This window comes from Miniopterus natalensis, chromosome 11 (assembly GCF_054644295.1).
Source record: "Miniopterus natalensis isolate mMinNat1 chromosome 11, mMinNat1.hap1, whole genome shotgun sequence".
In the NCBI taxonomy this organism is placed as follows: Eukaryota; Metazoa; Chordata; class Mammalia; order Chiroptera; family Miniopteridae; genus Miniopterus; species Miniopterus natalensis.
This window is the reverse complement of record NC_142091.1, coordinates 23,816,832-23,836,780: the sequence shown is the minus strand read 5'-3', so window position 1 is coordinate 23,836,780 and position 19,949 is coordinate 23,816,832. Positions and strand designations below refer to the sequence as shown.

Genomic DNA, 19,949 nt, shown 5'->3' with positions numbered 1-19,949 from the left:
AGTAAATCCCTGCTATCAAAGTATAATGATAGTCTCACTATAATAGAACCACATTATGATAGGATATAGTGAGAACTTGTATTAATTGATATTCCTTCGGTTTCATCTTAATGTATTTTCCTAGAATTCCTCTGTAGTATCTTAAGTAGTTTTATGCAAGGCCAGAAAAAAATAGCATACAGTGTATTCTAAATTATACTCGTTTTTTTCAGGGTTTTTTTTTTACTCAAATTACCATGCTGTATTTAATATTGTTTCCTAGGTTTCCCTAGAAAGAGAGCGGCAACATGATCAAACACATGTTCAGAGCCAGCTTGAGAAACTGGACCTTCTTGAGCAAGAATATAACAAGTTAACCGCAATGCAGGCCCTTGCAGAAGTCAGTGAATGTATTTTTACTCATCAGTGTATAATATCGGCTTTTTTGTAAAATTGGTCATTTTATAATACTGGATATTCCTAGAAAGAAAAGTGATCTTATAACTAAGAAACAGGAATTTTTAAAAGGAAGAAATGTCATTTGGAGAGAATATTCACATTTTAAAACTTTTTTTTTAGTATCCTAAGGCTGTATCACTTGGTTTAAGTTGTTCTGTTACCTGATTTTAGTTTTGATTATCTTGGGAAATAGTTAATAGCACTGACACTAATGTTTCAGATTCAGCTTCCATCTAACCTGAGTGCCTCCATACGTTCTTTCACCATAGATTTTACCCATAATTCTGTTGAGCCTCACAAATGATTAATAATGAATCACAAGGGAGTGCCATGGACACTGGCAAACCCAGAGCCATTACTCCAGTGAACTAACAAGCTTATATTTACTACGCTAAAATTTTGCACATATTCCTCTGTTGCTATATTAAAATTTTACAAATAGACAATAAGACTTTTTCATTGTTTCCACTTTGAATGTTTTTTCACTAGAAAAAAATGGAGGAGTTGGAAGCAAAACTTCGTGAAGAAGAAAAGGAAAGAAAACGTATGCAGGCTAAAGCAGCTGAGGTAAACTGAAATGTGAACAACTATTCCCCTCATATTTTGTACTTTTTTTATGTGAATCAGTGATTAACTGTGGGCATCTTAGATTATTTATATTTTAGAATCATCCAATATATACATTCTTAGATGTAGAAAATGATAAACACTTTTACAAACAATAAAACCTGAGCATTTCCTTAGAGTTTTTCAAATTGTGGGGTTACCTGCCCATTCATTCTACTTTACATAGGATTTTGTATGTTCCTTGGCTGGGGATCAAACCCACAACCTTGGCACATCAGGACCATACTCTAACTGAGCTACCTGGCCAGGGCTCAGTCAGCATTTTAAAAAAATCAGTAGACTGAAAAATATCAGGGACTGTATACATAGTAAGGCAATAATACATAATCATGTAAAACTTTTCACATGGATTGCTATTAGAAATATGTGAAAGCCATCGTTTAGTATCCTATTTATAGGTGCTTTCTTTTCCTTGGTGGCCTCAAGACACCAATACAGAAGTTGAGGTAATGGGCTTCCCCAATAGCTACTGACATACGAATTCACAAAAGTTACCATATTAGGAGAATGAGTTTTGCTTTGTAGTCTTGGATTTTATCCCATTCAGTGGCCACAAGGTAGAATAGGTAAGGCAGTGTGAATTCACAAAAACATTGAGTCTATATGTATGCAACAACCAGAACTGCGTTTCTAGAAAAAGTAGCAACACTTCTGTACCCAATAAGCCTTACTTACAGCTCAGTAAAAGACTTATGTTTATAACTGTTGACTCTCTCCTTATGAGCTTATTTATTCAAATATTTTTCATATATCGCCCTCCCCATTCCAAAGACTTTTTTATAACATTTGCATGTATTTTTTTCTCATAATAATATTAACACAAGAAGTAAGTCCTGATTCCAAAACAATTGGGAGTGGAGGCTGTAGTTCAGGCTATGGCCAGGTGCTAACACTATCCTGGGATCACTTCATGAGTGTGCTCGCAGGACTATAACCTTTCTATTAATCTCATCTTTACTATCTTGTTTATGTCTTCCCATACTTCCTAGAATTCAGTGACTTAACATATTCTCTTTTGTAAAACCTGATACGTTTTTTCTCAAACATTTACCTTTTGGTTGATTTGTATGTTTTTCCGCTTGATTGTGCTTTCTGAGTTACATAGTCATGGGACTTTATTTTTCACCACCGCCAAGTTCTGAAATTATTTGGTTTCCTTGCCCATTCATTCTACTTTAGGGTGGGCCACTTTACTGTGTCTCAATTTCCTCACTTGTAACATGAAACTTATGGGTTGTGCTTTGTACACATTGTGGTGGTGAGCTCTGTTGTACATGAAATACAAAATTAAACAAGTTCATTAATTAAAATTTTATTTTATGGTATTTTTGCTTTTTTATTTAGCAGGCATAAAGTAGGGACCAAATCAGTTAGTACTGATAATGTGTATCAGTAAAGGTTTTGAGCTCTGATAGTGAGCATTATTATAGTGGAAGAACAATGGCCAGGCATGATAAGTGGTTCCATGTCTAGGTAACCCATTTGTGTAGCCTTACGCAAGATACTTAACCATTCAGAGCTTGAATTTTACCATTGATGAAGTGATCTTCATTTTATATCTTCTTAGTATTAGATCAAACGAGAGAAAGATAATGAGTGCACTTTAAAATGTTAAAACTCTGCCATACAAATATATGACAACTACCGGGAAGAACTAAAAAGCCGGAAGTTAAAGTATTCAAAATAATTGTTCTTTTATATACTGTTCATACTCATTGGCTTCTTAGGTGTTCCAGATGGTAATTTCATGTTCACTGAATTATGTTTATTCAGCGTACTGTATGTAAAGCATTGTTAGGTGTGTGGGACTTAGATGCTCCTGAAAATGAAGGTCCTGTATTCCTTTGTCACTGAATAGATTCTTTCCCCAGAGAATGTAGTCATTGTGGAAGTATTAGTAATGATTTTAGTATTTCTTTTAACTAATTCATTGATTCCGAGTGGTTGTTGCAGGTCCATCTTAATTTCCTAGGGAACTTTAAAATACTTTTAAATATAAATTTCCCCAACCTAGAAGGTTCAAAATCATTAGTTCAGGAGAGGAGCAATCTGATCTTTTTCTCATAAACTCCAGTTTTGATACATAGGCAGATTTAAAAACCACTATATTAGACTAATAAATAAACTTGTAAATGTGTATGAGTGTACTGATTTTTTTTTGCTTTTAAGTAGTAAGTTGGCTTAGGGAAAACAGCAGTCCTAGTTTGAAATCCTTAGTAATTGCTTATGGAATTTCTACCATGTAAATAGGAAATTATTTTTAATGTAGCTACTAAGCTTCTAGAGAAAGGGACTAATGACATTTGCTTACGTACCTTCCAGTTCTTTTGGACATAAATTTCTAGTTCCTTTTTCTTATATTGTAAGTATATGAGTTTTTAAAAGAGAAGGAAATGTATTTTGCTTTCAAGCTGCTTTTGTATCTGCCACTGTTGTAGATTCTGTGTGTGAAAGGGAGAAAATACTGAAGCATTGGTTTGCAGTTAAATACGGTGCATTTAACTCATTAGCTATAATTTGTGGAGCAACTCCAAATAATGTGGCTTCTTTAAAATGAAGATAAGTTGAGTTGTTGGTATTTAAAATGTTTGACAGATGTTGACAGGTTGGTTCAGCTATGATGTATTTTTTTAGTAAGATACTACTGTAGGTTTTCACAGGCTATTATTTTATATGGCAAATCTCAAATTTGAATTACAGCTTTTATTTCTACAGCATTAACTTTAGGTTCGTATTTTTTCTAGTTGCAGACAGGTCTAGAAACAAATAGACTTATCTTTGAAGATAAGGCAACTCCTAGTGTTCCCAGTGCAAGAAGAATTAAAAAAAAGAAGTCAAAACCACCAGAAAAGGTATGAAAGCAACCAGTAAGTCAAAGTGCTGATTATTATTAGGCATAATTTACTTTAAAACATTCATAAACCATGTGGTACTGCAACCTTGGATGAATAAATTAAATCTCTTCCATTCTCAGTTTCTTCATTGAGAAGGTGAGGATAAGTGACACCTTCTAAATTTTTACCCTGACAGATAATATATATGAAAGCCTTTTAGAACTACAAAATACTGCATAAATATTAGTTGTTAATACTCAGTATTGCATTAATTACCTTTTGCTCTTAAAATGTTTTATACACACACACACACACTAGATTGTAACTCCTCTTTTGTCAGGTACCATTTTTTTTCTTTCCTAGGCTAGGATGCATGTTGACAAGTATTAGGAGCTTGAGACCATATGCCAGTATAGATAAGGCAAGTAGTAGCCCAGCCATAAGCTGAAGTTTCAGGTTAGTTGTATATAGTTAGCTTTCATTGTCATGTGAGTAAAATTGTTTTTCTTTCCTTCCCATTCAGAAAGGTTCTAGGAACTATTTTGCTGTACAACCGCATTATAGATTATGCTTGGGTGATATGCCATTTGTAGCTGGAAAGGTGAGTTGGTTGAACTCTGGATTTTTTTGTATAACTTACCCGTTTGCCTGTATACCTATAAACGGTGGAAACATTTTCTGTTCCTTTATTGTTGTGGATCATAGTGATGTGAGAATGAGATGGAGGAAGACTTTATAGGATTGGGGGAGCAGGGAGGATACTTTAAAGGAGAAAAAGTATTTGTGGAAGGGAAGTTACACACAAAAGTAGAGATCCCAGTTTGGAGAAGGTATGGTTGTAGAGAAGGGTCAAGGGAATAAGAAATAGTGTGTTTGTAGCATTGAATTTTTAGTATCAACGCTGTTGGTTTATATTTAGCTATAGATATTTAAATAAATAAAAATCGCATTCTGTTTACTCTTATTTCCATATTACTTAAAGACTCATTCTCCAGGAAGCACTTATACATAGACTTGAATCTTATGTTCCTTTAGTTCCTAAATGTAGAGATGACAATTTTGTCAACGTAGAGATGATAACCAGCAAGTGCTGCATAATCTCTAATAAGTACTTGACGCTGTTAGCTGATACCACTTTTAGATGAACTGTTTGTGTTATTGATTTGTTTCTTGTATAGATGCCTTGAATACCCAACTAGATTGTGAGTTTGAGAGACTTTGGGAGTAAATTTTATGTCATTTATGTATTTAATTTTAACCCCACTCACCCCCACCCCCAGTTGAATCCTCAGTGAAAGCTTGGGGAATGAACTGTTTCCTGGCTTTTCCACTTGCCCTTTGTAGGAGGCACAGATCACTTGAAAAACAGTATTGCTATGGGCTCTATACTGTCCCCTACCCTAAATTTACCCTGTTGGATTGCAGACCTTCTTTTGACCTATGTTATTTCCTGTTATCTTTTACTCTTACAAGACTTTTGTTTCACCATAGAATCTTTGATTTAGGTTAGAAATACAGGTTCTCAAGGGATGACTAGCTGCATCAGAATCACTGAGTATGCATTTGGAAAAGCAGATTACAGAAGCCCAGCCACAATCCTGCTAAATCAAAATATTCTGGGTGTGGGGTCTAGAAAGTATTTTTAAGTGTTCCCTGGTCCCAGTCTAATGTTCAGTTTGATTAGGAATGCACTTTTGATTAGGAACGCACTACACACTTCCCTGTCCAGTCATTTCCTTACGTAAACATTTAGAATAATGATTGTGTATTCTGTTCAGATACATCTACTGGTGAAACATTTATACCTCAGACATCCCATCACAGTTCTAAACTGCTTTATTTGAAAGTTCTTAAGTGAGTTGAAATCTGTCACTGTAAGTTCTATTCATTGGTCTTTTTTTACTCATAGAGATTCACATTGAACATGTAAATGAACCCAAGACTACTGTAAAATTAAAAAATTTTTGAAGATAGCTTTATTCTCATCTTCTTATTCTATTCTAGGTTATAAATAAAGACTACATTTTCTTCAGCTATCCATCATAAGACGTGCTTTATGAGTTTTTTTACTGTCTCATCACTGTTTTTCTTCCTAAATTGAGTATAGCCCTGTAAATGTGGTGTGACTACACAGAGTAGAGTCTCTGCCATGTTCTAGATAATCTGTTAATTCAGCCTAGTATCATTAATGTTATGGGGGAAGCCACACCACGGCTTTCATTCATTGCTTCTGGAGTCAACTGAAATTACAGATCTTTTACTGATCTTTACATCAGCCTCTGTGTGTTCTGTACTTGTGGAATTGATTTTTTTATACAGACTTTTTAATCAAATGAAGCTCGATAAGAATGGATTCACCCAGTCTCACATTAGATTAGAATCAAGTTCAGTCTTCCATTACTATTTCTATTATTTCCAAATGTAATTGCCTTTCTTTGGTAATTTTCATTGATACAAAGATTGAACAAGACAGCTTCAAAGACAGAGCTTTTCAACCCGAGCTCCCCTTTTGAAGTTTTTTGTATTATTCAAACAACTAAGAATGTGTTGTCACCTAGCTGGTTCTCAAACTATCTACTGTGTAGGACCAGTTTTTAGTTTTAAGTACACATTGTCATAGACCAATACTTTTGTAAAATGCAACTAAAGTGAAGTAGAAAAATAAAATTGAAAAGACAATTGAAAATACAAGTCCCAATATTTTTATTATTAGATTCAACGGACACAAAATTACATTAATAAATAACAATCAGAAAAATAACAGGAAAAAGGTTTTCAAAAACTCTATACTGCTTATTGAGAGTATGTGTATAAGCAATTAGTATAATGAATACATATTACAAGTTATGAGCCATGTAGTGATTCCCCATTTTCAACACATTTTCACAGTTTAAATACCATGTATATCAATGTTTAAAGTTGTTAATGAGACAGATGAATTTGGATCTTGATAATCAAGGTTGTATTGATGTCAGTATAACTTGCAAGGGGAGTATGTATATGTAAACCATTTAATTTTAGTTGAATTTAAGTCATCTTGATAAAATATGGGTTTTATTTTAAAATGATAGATTCATAGGACATTGCAAAAATAATACAAAAAGTTCTTGTTTACCATTCCCCAGCTTACCCCATTGGTACATAGTATATAACTAAAGTGCAGTATCAAAACCAGGAGATTAACATCAATACAATCCAAACACTGCAGAGCTTACTCAGATTTCTGTAGTTTTAAATGTACTGCAGTTTTATCATGTAGATTTGTGTAACCACCACTATAACATAGCTACAATTTTGTCATTTCAAAATGTTATATAATGGAAGCATATAGTTATGGGACCCTTTGAGTTTGAGGGAAAACTTTTTCACTCAGCATAATTCCCGTGATCCATCAAATTATTTTGTGTCCATCGTTCTTTCTATTGCTAAGTAGTATTCCATGGTGTGGATGTACCACAGTTTGTTTAACTGTTCATTCCCCCATTGAAGGACATTTGGGTTGTTTCAAAATTTTGGCTTTTACAAATAAAACCAGTATAAAGATTCATGTACAGGGTTTTGTGTGGACATGTGTTTTCATTTTTCTGGAATAAATATTCAGGAGTTTGATTGCTGGATTTTATGGAAAGTGTAGGTTTAGTTTTTAAAGAAACTATCCAACTATTTTTTGAGGGCCTGTATCGATTTACATTCCCAGTAGCAGTGCATGAGAGGCAGTCTTTCCACACACTCCCCAGCATTTAGTACTGTCGCTTTCTTTTCAGCTGCTCTGATGAGTATTTTGTGATACCTCACTGTGATTTTAGTTTGTATCACCCTAATGACTAACATGTTCGAGCTTCTTCCCATGTGCGTATTTGCCACTCATGTGTCATCTCGTGAAATGTCTGTTTATATATTTTGTCCTTTTTAATTGAATTTTCTTTTTTACTTTTAGGTTTTGAGAGTTCTTTATATATACATATTTTAGATACAAGGCATTTTGTTTGTTTTTGTTTTTTAAAACTTTATTGTTGAAAGAATTACAGATGTCCCCTTTCTTCCCCCTGTTGACCCCTTGACCCCTTCTACCCCACATCCACTCCCCACCCCTGGCCTTCCCAACATTGTTGTCTGTGTCCATGGCTTATCCCTTGGTTACTCTCTCCCCGCCGCCCCACCCACCCCCACCTTCCCTCTGAGATTCCTCAGTCTCTTCCATGCTTCTGTGTCACTGGATCTATTTTGTTCATCAGCTTTTTTTAAATTTTTTTAATTATTATTTAAAATATTACAGATGTCCCTTTTTCTCCCCAATGACCCATTCCACCCCGTCCTATCCCCCTCCCCACCCCCCTCCCCACCATTGTCCGTGTCCTTGGGTTGTGCATATATGCATATAAATTCTTTGGTTACTCTCTCCCCCTCCACCCACCCGCCCTCCTCCATCCCTCTGACATTCGTCCGTCTCATCTATGCTTCCATGTCATTGAATCTATTCTGTTCATCAGTTTATTAAGTTCTTTAGGTTCCACGTATAAGCGAGATCATATGATATTTGTCTTTCTCTGCCTGGCTTATTTCACTTAGCATAATATTCTCCAGGTCCATCCATACTGTCCCAAAGGGTACGAGATCCTTCTTTACAGCTGCGTAGTATTTCATGGTATAAATGTCCCATAGCTTTTTCTCCACTCACCTACTGATGGGCACTTGGGCTGTTTCCAGATCTTAGCTACTGTAAACTGCACTTTTATGAGATACAAGCCATTTTTAAGATATGTGGTTTGCAAATATACAGGGTATCCCCCCAAAATTTATACACACTTTAATAGTTGTGATAGCTCAGTTTTGAAAATGAAATGTATTTTAATAAACACTGCCTTCGTAATTATTCAAAGTATGTGTATACATTTTGAGAGGACACCATATATTCTTCCAGCCTGCAGCTTCTCTTTTCATCCTCTTAACAAACTTTCACAAAGGAGGAGCTTTTTATTATGTTAAAATGTAGTTAATTGATTTTTTTGCTTTTATGGATCATGCTTTTGGTGTCATGTCTAGGAACTCTCTGCCTAGACCTATGTTGTGTAGATTTTCACTTATTTCCATCTCTTTTCTGTTTACATTTAAATCTATGATCCACTTGAAATAATTTTTATGTACAGTATGAAGTTATTAGGTCAAGATTCATTTTTTATTCTGTTTGATATATGTGTTTACCTCTTTGCCAGTACACACTGCCTTGATTACTGTGGCTTTATGTAATAAGTCTTAACATCAGGGAAAGTGATTCCTCCTACTTTATTCTTTTTTCCAAATTGTTTTAGCTTTTCTAGTCCCTTTGCCTCTCCATATGAATTTTAAAATAAATTTGTGGTGCATACTTCTTTGTATAAATTGCTGAAATCAGTTTACTCCCTACTAATAGAAACTTGGATACAAAGAACATCTGGCCCTACCCAATTTTGCTTAGTGGTTAGAGCATTGGCCTGCAGACTGAAGGATCTGAAGGATCGAGAGTTCAGTCCAGTAGGCAGTTGCAGGCTCAATCACCGCCCTGGTCAGGCATGTACAGGAGGCAACCAATGTGTGTCTCCACATCGATGTTTCTTTCTCTCTCCCTTCCACTCTCTCTGAAAAAGCAATGGGAAAAATATTCTCAGGTAAGGATTTAAAAAAGAAAAGAAAGAACGTCTATTTAGCTTATAGCATAGTAGTCTCCAAACTTGGCTGATCAGAATCAACTTGGCAGGCTTAAAAATAAATATTTCCAACCCCTGACTCTACGTTCATTGGGTTTGGAGTGCTGCCTAAGGATCTGCATTTTAAATAAGCTGTCTGGATGATTCTTTTGGAGCGAAGTTAGCTCAACCATCTATTTGTGAGTTAAAATAGCATGTTGAGATTACTGTTTAGTTTTCAAAACAAAAAAGTTTTGAGAAGGCTGCCAGGTTTTTTCTGTTGATTATAAGACAGATACGACCTTAGTGCTTTCTACTATTCAAGGGTAGAGAAATGAATACAATAACAGTTCCTATCACCTAGAAGTGCATACACTGTTCAATAGGTGTAGTAGACATGCAAACAGTATTACAATATATTGTGATAAATACTGTGATAGAGATAAAGGCCATAAGTGACCTGAGTTTGGACAAATTAGTTACCTGGAGATTTTAAGGAACTCTTTAAAAATTATATATTTGGACTGGGTTTTAAAGAATGGCATAAAAGTTGTCACACAAAATAAAATGGCATGTGCATATGGTTTGTTCAAATAATGGAGAGAAATTAGGAGTTGGGACATGAGGCCGTGGAGTATAGATTGCAGCTCAGTTGATACAGGACCTTATTTTCTATATTGAGGATTTTGGAATCCGTGGGCTCTACTCCAGAGGGTTCCAAATAGGAGGACAGCATGATCAGAATAATATTTTAGGATAGCTGATAGCACTGTGGGGTTAGAGACTGAAGAAGCTCGGAGTATAGAGATGGCCAGTTAGGATGTTTTTCCTGTGGCAATAGAGGTGGGTGCATAAACCAAGTGAATGGACGGTGGGGTGGAGAATAAAAGGTGGAGTGGAGATGTTTCAAATGGTAAATCCATGGGAGTTGGTAGGTTATTTAACTAGATTAGGAGACATATCATGGGCTTTTTTTGGGGGGGGGGAGGGATTCTTTTTACCCAGGTGAGGGAATAAAAAGAAAACAGATTTAGACGATGTGGCTTCTAATTACTTCTCATTTTTCTTCAGTCCACCAGTCCCAGTCATGCTGTGGTAGCCAATGTTCAGCATGTCTTGCATCTAATGAAGCAACACAGTAAAGTCTTATGCAATGATCGAGTAGTCAACAGTGTTCCTTTGGCAAAGCAAGTATCTTCACGAAGTTGTAAAAGTAAGAAGTTGTCAGTAACGCCTTCCTCCTCTAGCAGCCTTAATGAAGAGTTGTCAGAAGTCTTACAGACTTTACAAGATGAATTTGGGCAAATGAGCTTGTGAGTTTTAGTTTGTTGTTTTTTTATTACTTTTAGTTGTAAAATCTTGTTTTAACTACTTGGTAACTTTACTAGCCATATCTTTTGTTTGTTCAACAAATTTTGTTGAACATAATCTTTGCACCATCCACTGAGCAAGTTACTAGGACTTTAACAAATACAACAATCACTATCACTGATAATTTGGAAATTTGTTGCTCTGTTAAAAAATTGAGACATTTTTAAATGCACAAATCAGTGATCCCATGGTGAGTGAGATGCATGACCTAACCATGGAAACATAGGAAACTTAATCAAGCTCTACTTTTGTTTTTATATAGTGATCACCAGCAGCTTGCAAAACTTATCCAAGAATCACCAACCGTTGAACTAAAAGACAATTTAGAGTGCGAACTGGAGGCATTAGTGGGAAGGATGGAGGCAAAAGCCAATCAGATAACTAAAGTTCGAAAATATCAAGCCCAGGTAACTCAGGTTTCCTTTACTCGTCTCTAATGATTAAAAAACAAAACAGAACACACAAAAAAACTTGTCTTCAAATATATTAATTGATATTGTAAGTGTATCATAGATAGGGAGCTATAGGAAGTCTTTCTTTAGTGTAGACACTTGTCGATTCAGTTTATTAATTATTAAGAATTGGTGTAAAGTGGGCTAGGAAAAAAGACACTGTCTTATAGTCTCAGAATAGATTTCATCATTTAAAGCACATCTTTCAAATACTGATTGTTATTCTGATCTTTATATGAACAAATTTTTAATTTCTGTGAAGACAATAAATGGTTCTAAGTTTACCCAAGTCTTTTTAAAAGCACCTAGAAATTCTCATTTCTAGAGTAAGTCAGGTATACTATGTGAAGAAATACTTAGTTATATTTGTTACTAATTATATTAAATTAATGAAACAGCCATTTATTTACTTATCTACTGAGTGCAGTGGGAAGTCTCACTCCAGGGTTTTCCTCTGGAGAGAAATGTAATGATTCATGTACTTAAGAGATTACTGTGACTGCTGGGAGGGTGATGGGGACAGGGCAGAGAGGCTGAGAGATCAGTGAGGCCTTTTAAGCGTACCTCTATCAGGGATCATCAGTGAATGCAGTTGGGGAGAAGGAAACAGATTTGAGATGTGTTTGGAAGTAGAAATATCAGGGTTATTTGCTGTTAGATCTCATGTGGACTGAAATGGAGAAGACTGAGAATAATTGGCTGGCATTAATTGGTTGCTGTATAATAGGCATAATTCAGAGTCATCCAAAACCTGAGATTTTAAGCACTTTTTCTAAAGTTTGTTTTCAAAGAAAAAAATGTAATTCCTGTAGCAGTAATGATCTAACTTGTTTCTTGTACATTAGACTTAACTTTGTTCTTTCTAATGGATTACTAACATGCCAGCAACAATTCATTTTAGCCAGCAGCTAAAGTGAAAGTAAAACTCACCTAGTTTTTATTTTTTTATTTTATTTTTTATTGTTGACAGTATTACAGATGTCCCCCATCTCCCCCTTTTGCCTCCCCCTTCCAGCCCCTGCCCCATCCTAGGCCTTCACCACACTATTGTCTGTGTCCATGGGCTATGCATATATGCACATATACGTTCTTCAGTTAATCTCTTCCAGTCTCTCCCAGCCCCCTCCCCTCTGAGATCTGTCAGACTGTTCCATGCATTCATGCCTCTGGACCTATTTTGTTCATCAGTTTATTTTGTTCATTAGATTCCACATATAAATGAGATCATGTGATATTTGTCTTTCTCTGACTGGATAATTTCATTTACCATAATAATCTCCAGGTCCATCCATGCTGTCACAAAGGGTAAGAGCTCCTTTTTTATAGCCACGGAGTATTCCATTGTGTAAATGTCCCACAGCTTTTTTTATCCACTCATCTACTGATGAGCAGTTGGGCTGTTTCTAGATCTTAGCTATTGTAAGTAACACTGCTATGAACATAGGGGTGCATATATTCTTTCTGATTGGTGTTTCAGGTTTCTTAGGTTATATTCCTAGAAGTGATATCACTGGGTCAAACAACAGTTCCATTTTTACTTTTTTGAGGAAACTCCATACTGTTTTCCATAGTGGCTGCATCAGTCTGCATTCCCACCAGCAGTGTACCAGGGCTCCCCTTTCTCCACACCCTCGCCAGCACTTGCTTGTTGATTTATTGATGGTTGCCATTCTGACAGGTGTGAGGTGATCCCTCATGTAGTTTTAATTTGCATCTCTCTGATGATTAATGATGAGCATTTTTTCATATGTTTGTTAGCCATCTGTATGTCCTCTTTGAAGAAGTGTCTATTCAAGTCCTTTGCCCATTTTCTTATTTGTCTGCCTTTTGTTGAGTTGTATGAGCTCTTCATATATTCTTAGGATATATAATTTTGGAAATTAACCCCTTATCAGGTGTGTCCTTGGCAGATATGTTCTCCCATACAATGGGTTCCCTTTTCAAGCTTTTTAGTTTGATATAGTCCCATTTGTTTATTTTTTTCTTTATACACCAGTTTATCTTGCCCTAGGAGATGTATCGGCAAAAAATTCTGCTATGTGAGATGATAAGATTTTACTGCTTGTGTTTTATCTTCTAGGATTTTTATGGCTTCATGACTTACATTTAAGTCTTGTATCCATTTTGAGTTTATTTTTGTGCATGGTGTAAGTTGGTGGTCTAATTTCATTTTTTGCTTGTACCTGCCCAATTTTCCCAACACTATTTATTGAAGAGTATCTTCACTCTTCACTCTTCTCTTTTCTATTCCGTTGATCTATATGCCTGTTCGTGTGCCAGTACTAGGCTGTTTTGATTGTAATGGCTTTGCAGTATAGTTTGATACCCAGTATTGTAATTCCTCCTACTTTGTTCTTCTTTCTCAAGATTGCTGCAGCTATTTGGGGTCTTCTGTGGTTCTGTATAAATTTTGGAATAATTGTTCTAGATCTGTGAAATATGTATTTCAATAGGAATTGTGTTGAATCTATAGATTGCTTTGAGTAGTATGAACATTTTAATAATGTTAATTCTTCCAATCCATGAACACAGTATATGTTTCCATTTGTTTGTATCTTCTATTTTCTTTTTCAGTGTCCTGTAGTTTTCCAAGTATAGGTGTTTTACTTCCTTGGTTAAGATTTTTCCTAGGTATCTAATTTTTTGTGGCAGTGGTAAATGGGATAGATTTTTTTGTTTGTTTCTCTTTCTGAGAGTTCATTACTGGTGTATAAAAATGCCATTGATTTCTGGGTGTTAATTTTGTATCTTGCTACTTTGCTGAATTCATTTATTAAATTTAGTAATTTTTTTGGTGGAGTCTTTAGGGTTTTCTGTGTACAGTATCATGTCATCTGTGAAGAATGAGTTTTCCTCCTTTCCAATTTGGATGCCCTTTATTTTTTCTTCTTGTGTCTGATTGCTGTGGCTAGGACTTCCAGTAATATGTTAAATAAGTGGTGAAAGTGGACACCCCTTTTCCTGTTCTCAGGGGAAATGGTTTTAGTTTTTGCCCATTGAGTATGGTGTTGGCTGTAGGTTTGTCATATATGGCCTTTATTATGTTGAGGTATGATCCCTCTGTTCCCACTTTGCTGAGAGTTTTCAAAAAGGTGCTGGATTTAGTTGAATGCTTTTCCTGTATCTATTGATATGATTATATGATTTTTATCTTTCCGTTTGTTTATGTGGTGTATCATATTTACTGATTTGCAAATATTGTACTAGCCTTGCATCCCCCAAATAAATCCCACTTGGTCATGGTATGTGATCTTTTTAACTTATTGCTGGATCCGATTTGCTAATATTTTGTTGAGGATTTTAGCATCTGTGTTCATCATGGATATTGGCCTGTAATTTTCTTTTTTGTAGTGTCTTTATCGGGTTTTGGAATTTGGATAATGCTGGCCTCATAAAAAGAGCTTGGAGTCTTCTTTCCTCTTGGAGTTTTGGGATAGTTTGAGGAGGACAGGTGCTAGTTCTCCTTTCAGTGTTTGGTAAAACTCACCTGTGAAGCCAGTTCTCTCTGGTGGAACACTGACATGCCAGCAGCTAAAGTAACACTAAAGCGCTCCTGTTTTAAATTAAATTATTCTAATAGTGAAATAATCAAATAAAAATCCTTTCCATAGTATTAATACATTACCACTACATCTCTTCATCCTTCTTGCCTGGTCAGACTAGAATGCACTTCTCCTCCTTCACTGACTGGTCATTTCCCACGTCAGGTTTTTTTCCTTCTCCAGAGGACCTTCCCCTCAACCCCCTTTACTTCTCTCTCACCCTGTTCTGCACTTTGGAAACACACCTTAACTTCTGATACTTCTCCACAATTGATGTCTTTACTCTTGTTTACTTACTTGTATGTCACTATATATTTTAAGCACTAAGTATTAAATATCTAGTACAATAGATTTTTGAAGTCTTAAAAAAAATAAACCCAGAGTATATTACTTGCATTTTTAATTAGTATGAGAGTTTAAAGTTCTGGTTAAATTCTCCTTTTTTCCTAACTTGGTTATTTGATATAGCTGGAGAAACAGAAGACAGAAAAGCAGAAAAGGGAATTAAGAACCACCAAAAAGACGCTTGATGAAGAAGGAACCAGCAGCAGCCGGTCTTCTGGAATCACAGGGACCACAAATAAGAAGGACTGTGCCAAACCCAGACCTGGAGAAAAAAGCAGGAAAAATCTTCAGTTACTGAAGGACATGCAAACCATACAGAGTTCATTACAAAGCAGTAGTTTGTGTTGGGATTACTGACTGGTACCAGGTTATAAATTTTATTCAGATAACCTGTACCTCATCAATCAAATGTTGACAGTTTACTTTCCAGGTCTCATACTCTTATGTTGGAATTAATAGGTGTTAAGGGGCCCAAGCTTTATTCATTACATAGGCTTCTGGTGTTGTACATCATGACTGAAGGTTAAACCATCTAAATGGAAATCGGGCGAGTTTTCAAAGCTAAGAAGCCATACATACTCTGTTTCTTTGAGATGAATTTGCTGTACTGAAATATTGTGCTTTGTAAACAAAATACCAATTTTTTACTTGTGGGTGTGATTTTTTAAAATAGTTCTTTATATGTCTAAGTAAAATTAGGTTTAAATTATCAGAATATGAGGCTGTCCCCTAGTCAGTGTTTGCTTGAAAAGTCTCATTTTTAAATTTTTCCCTGGCATGAATTGCCTATTTCTTCTTTCTACTACAACCATTAAATATACTTTCTTTTGACTTTTAATGGAGGTTTTCTATATTTAAATATTTATACATATTTAAGAAGATTGTTTTGTTTTGCTTTTTGACATTTCAAACATCAATCAGTATTGAATACACTTGTATTAATTTTTAATCCACTGTTAAAGTTTTTAAAAAAACTCATTTTAAGTCAATTAACTGTGAAGATTATGACAGAATTTTTAAAAGTATAAACAAATTGTTAATAAAGTAAATAAGGTTTTGGAAAGGAATGAGAAGGGGAGGTGTTGTAAAACATGTACATTTGTTGTTTTTAAATAGTACGTGTTTGTAATCATGCTATTCAGTTCACAGCATTATGGGTTTGAGTCTTTATGAAGAGCCCCTTGGATATTTATTTTCCTTGGTGTACAGTATGAGTGCAGTTTTAACTGTACACTGCAATTGTCATTATGTTAATGTAAATCATAATTTTGAGTATATCAAACCTGTTTAACTTTTTATAAATTTGCCAGTCAATAAAACAGCTTTTTTAAGGAAACACGTTTTCCTTAACAGCCTGTTAATAAAGGCTTTATTTGTTGTAATCTTTCCAAAAAATTTATTTTTAAATGGGACATTAGCATAATATGAGAAACAATAACAATATATGGTATTTAGTACATAATTTACTTGCCTTTCTTATGCTTACATGGAAACAGCTCAAGAAAGTTGAAGTATCTCATAGGATATAAGATACTCTTAAAAGTACTACGGAACACAACCACATATTAAAGGGATTCCTTTTCGTGCCTCCCCTGGAATTGAAATAGATTTCTAGGAATTTATTTAGATAACCAGCATGAATTATAGCGGCTGGCTGGGCACTAAGCTTAATGAATTATTTTTCTACAGAGTTCTTACTTTAGGGCCTTTCCATTGGGGGTATTGGTGAATCTCCTGAAATTGTATGTAAACTTTTGCTTGCATGTACAATTTTCTGATGAGCAGGTTTGTATCTTCATCAAATTCATAACAGTGAATCCATAGACCCAAGGAATCACTGCTGCGTGACTTGGAAAATATTTCTTGTGTCTCAACCACCTTTTCAACTGTTAAAACTTTTGTTAACTTTGTTTTTGAATTTCAGGTCATTAAATTGTGTAACTCTCACTTGCATTGTAGTGGCTCCAGGTCCTAATTAGAAGAATGGTGTAATGTTGGTAAAACACACCCCATCCCTCAGCTAGGAGTCAAACTGAAATACTCGTTCCAGCTTTTGATACCCTCAGGTAAAAACTGAAAACAAGAAAATACTGCTTCAGCTTCCTTATTTGGGAGTTTACAGCAGAGGATTATGTCGTCATTCATCCAGTTCTGTTGTATGAGAGCTTTATTGCAATATATTTCAAATACACAAATCTTTGTGCCAGATTCCAGTATGGATACCAAGCTGAGTAAGAAAGGTATGTTTACAGGTAGGTGGTAGACATCTGGATTTTCCTTTCAATCCAATGTGGTAAGTACAGTGGTGATAGCTGGGGCACAGAGGAAGGTGGGGCATGGCAGAGAAAGTACTGATGAATCAGGAAAAACCTCCTGGAGGAGGAAATCATGCCTCAACACTAGAGAGCAGGAATAAGCCACAAGGGAGAGCAGTTACAGGTCAACAAGATAAATGATCAAAAGCAAGGAGGCAGGAATCTGTAGTTTACATAGGAGAGTTGTGACTAGTCCATAAATGCTGAGGTATGCAGCTGAGAAAACGGTAAGAGTAAGTCACAGGAAGCTACGAAGGAGCTTCATCTTAACCATATAGGTCTCTAAATTTTGTATCCCTGATCATAAAGGCAAAAATAACACCTGTAACCAATATTCATAGATATTTACAAGGATATAAAACACAACTGTCAATATTCTCTCTGAGAAAATGTCTGTTATAATTCTGCATTGGGTTTTTGTTAGGTTGCGTGAGCTCTTTATATATTTGGGGTGTTAGCCCCTTGTCTGATACATGGTTTGCAAAATTTTCTCCCATTCTGCAGGTTGTCTTTTCATTTCGTTTTGCTGTGCAGAATCTTGAATTTGGTGTAGTCTCATTTGTTGATTTTTACTTCTGTTGGTGCTTTGGCTTCATGTTAAAAACAAAAATAAGCCCTAGCCAGTTTTGCTCAGCGGTTAGAGCATCAGCCCACGGACTGAAGGTTCCCTGGTTCAATTCCGGCCAAGGGCACGTATCTCAGTTGCAGATTTGATCCCTAGCCCCGGTCGGGGCGCATACGGGGGGCAACCAATCAATGTGTCTCTCTCACATCGATGTTTCTCTTCCCCCTCCCCCCTTCATGCTCTCTAAAAAGCAATGGAAAAAATATCCTCAGGTGAGGATTAAAAAAACATTGAAGAGCTGCTTTTCTACGTTTTCTAGTACTTTTTTGGTATCGAGTTCTTATGTTTAAGTCTTTGATCCATCTAGAGTTAATTTTGGGGATTTTCTATAGATAAAACCATAAACTCAGTAAATAAAGACAATATTACTTCTTCCTTTCCTACTTGGATGCATTTTATTTTTGTTTTGCCCAATTGCTCTAGCTAGGACCTCTAGTGCTATATTAATAAGTGGTGAAAGTGCATTTTTGTTTTGTTTCTGATCTTAGGAAAAACTCCCCCCACCCCCCCCCCCCATTGAGTATGTTGGCTGTGGATTATAAGGATTATACACATTATAAGGATTACACACCATTACCAAGTGGAATTCATCCCTGAGATGCAAGGATGGTTCCACATATGCAACTCAATAAATGTAATAATGCATCACTTTACTCAACTGAAAGATAATTTCTTAATGTTTACTACTATAAACTTTCAGAACTGCTTTCGTCTCATCCCTCAAGATTTAATGTATTTTTGGTTTTGTTTCAAGATTTTTTATTTCCTTTTTGATTTCTTTGGTTGTGTAGAAGTGTATTCAATTTCCAAGTATATGTAGATCTCACTTTTCTTTCTTGATTTCTAGGTCCATACCACTGTGGTCAGAAGAGATAGTTGGTAAGATTTCAGTCTTAAATTTGCCAAGATTTCTTTAGTGTCCTTTCATGTCATCTGTCCTGGAGAACGTTCTATGTGCCCTTGAGAAGAGTGTGTATTCTGCTATTGGGTGGAATGACCTACATATGCCTGGTAAGTCCATTTGTTCTAAAGTATGTTTGAATTCCAACATTTTCTTGTAGATTTTCTTGTCTGAATGATTATTCCATTGGTTATAGTGGGGCCCTCCTACTATTATTGTATTTTTGTCTATTTCTCCCTTAAGATGTGTTTAGTCTTTGCTTAATGTTTTGCTGCTCAGTTATTGAGAGCATATGTATTTGTGATTGTTTTGTCCTCTTGATGTATTGACTTTTTTATCATTATGTAATTCTTTTTCTGATTTACCATTTTTGGCTTGAAGTCTACTTTGACTGATCTGAATATGGCTGTGCTTGCTTTCTTTTGGTTTCCACTTGCTCGAAATACATCTTTCATCCCTTCGCTTTGAGCCTATGTCTTTAAAGCTGAAATGTCTCCTGCAATATAGCTGGGTCTTGTTTTCAGTCCACTTACATTTAGTTATTGTTAGTATTGTAAGGACTTACTATTACCATTTCATATTTTGCTTTCTAGTTATTTTGCTTCCATTGTTTTTTTCCTTGTTTCGGGTCTACTTTTGTAAGTTGGTGGTTTTCCACATGTGTCTTTTTGCCTTGTGTTTACCATAAAGTTTACATAAAGCATCTCAGATAAAGTAGTCCGTTCTATAATGATAGTTTATCTTCCCTTACCTGTAAAGGTTCCAGCCTTTTCCTCATTCCCTTTTGTTTCTGATGTCACAGATTATCTTTTTCTTCGAATTTGTTAACAAATTAT

The 19,949-nt window shown here is 35.5% G+C and overlaps 1 protein-coding gene across 1 annotated transcript in view; it reads left to right on the top strand.

The window, feature by feature from the left end:
• The window catches only part of CEP57 (centrosomal protein 57), a 44,482-nt gene extending 27,874 nt beyond the window's left edge, over positions 1-16,608 (top strand). The window contains exons 5-11 of the mRNA XM_016206769.2: positions 263-379; positions 928-1,005; positions 3,810-3,917; positions 4,423-4,500; positions 10,634-10,875; positions 11,196-11,340; positions 15,396-16,608. Coding sequence (XP_016062255.1) covers positions 263-379; positions 928-1,005; positions 3,810-3,917; positions 4,423-4,500; positions 10,634-10,875; positions 11,196-11,340; positions 15,396-15,629 — 1,002 coding nt within the window. The 3' untranslated portion in view covers positions 15,630-16,608. The remainder of the gene's footprint in view (positions 1-262; positions 380-927; positions 1,006-3,809; positions 3,918-4,422; positions 4,501-10,633; positions 10,876-11,195; positions 11,341-15,395) is intronic.
• The last annotated feature ends 3,341 nt before the right edge of the window (positions 16,609-19,949 follow it).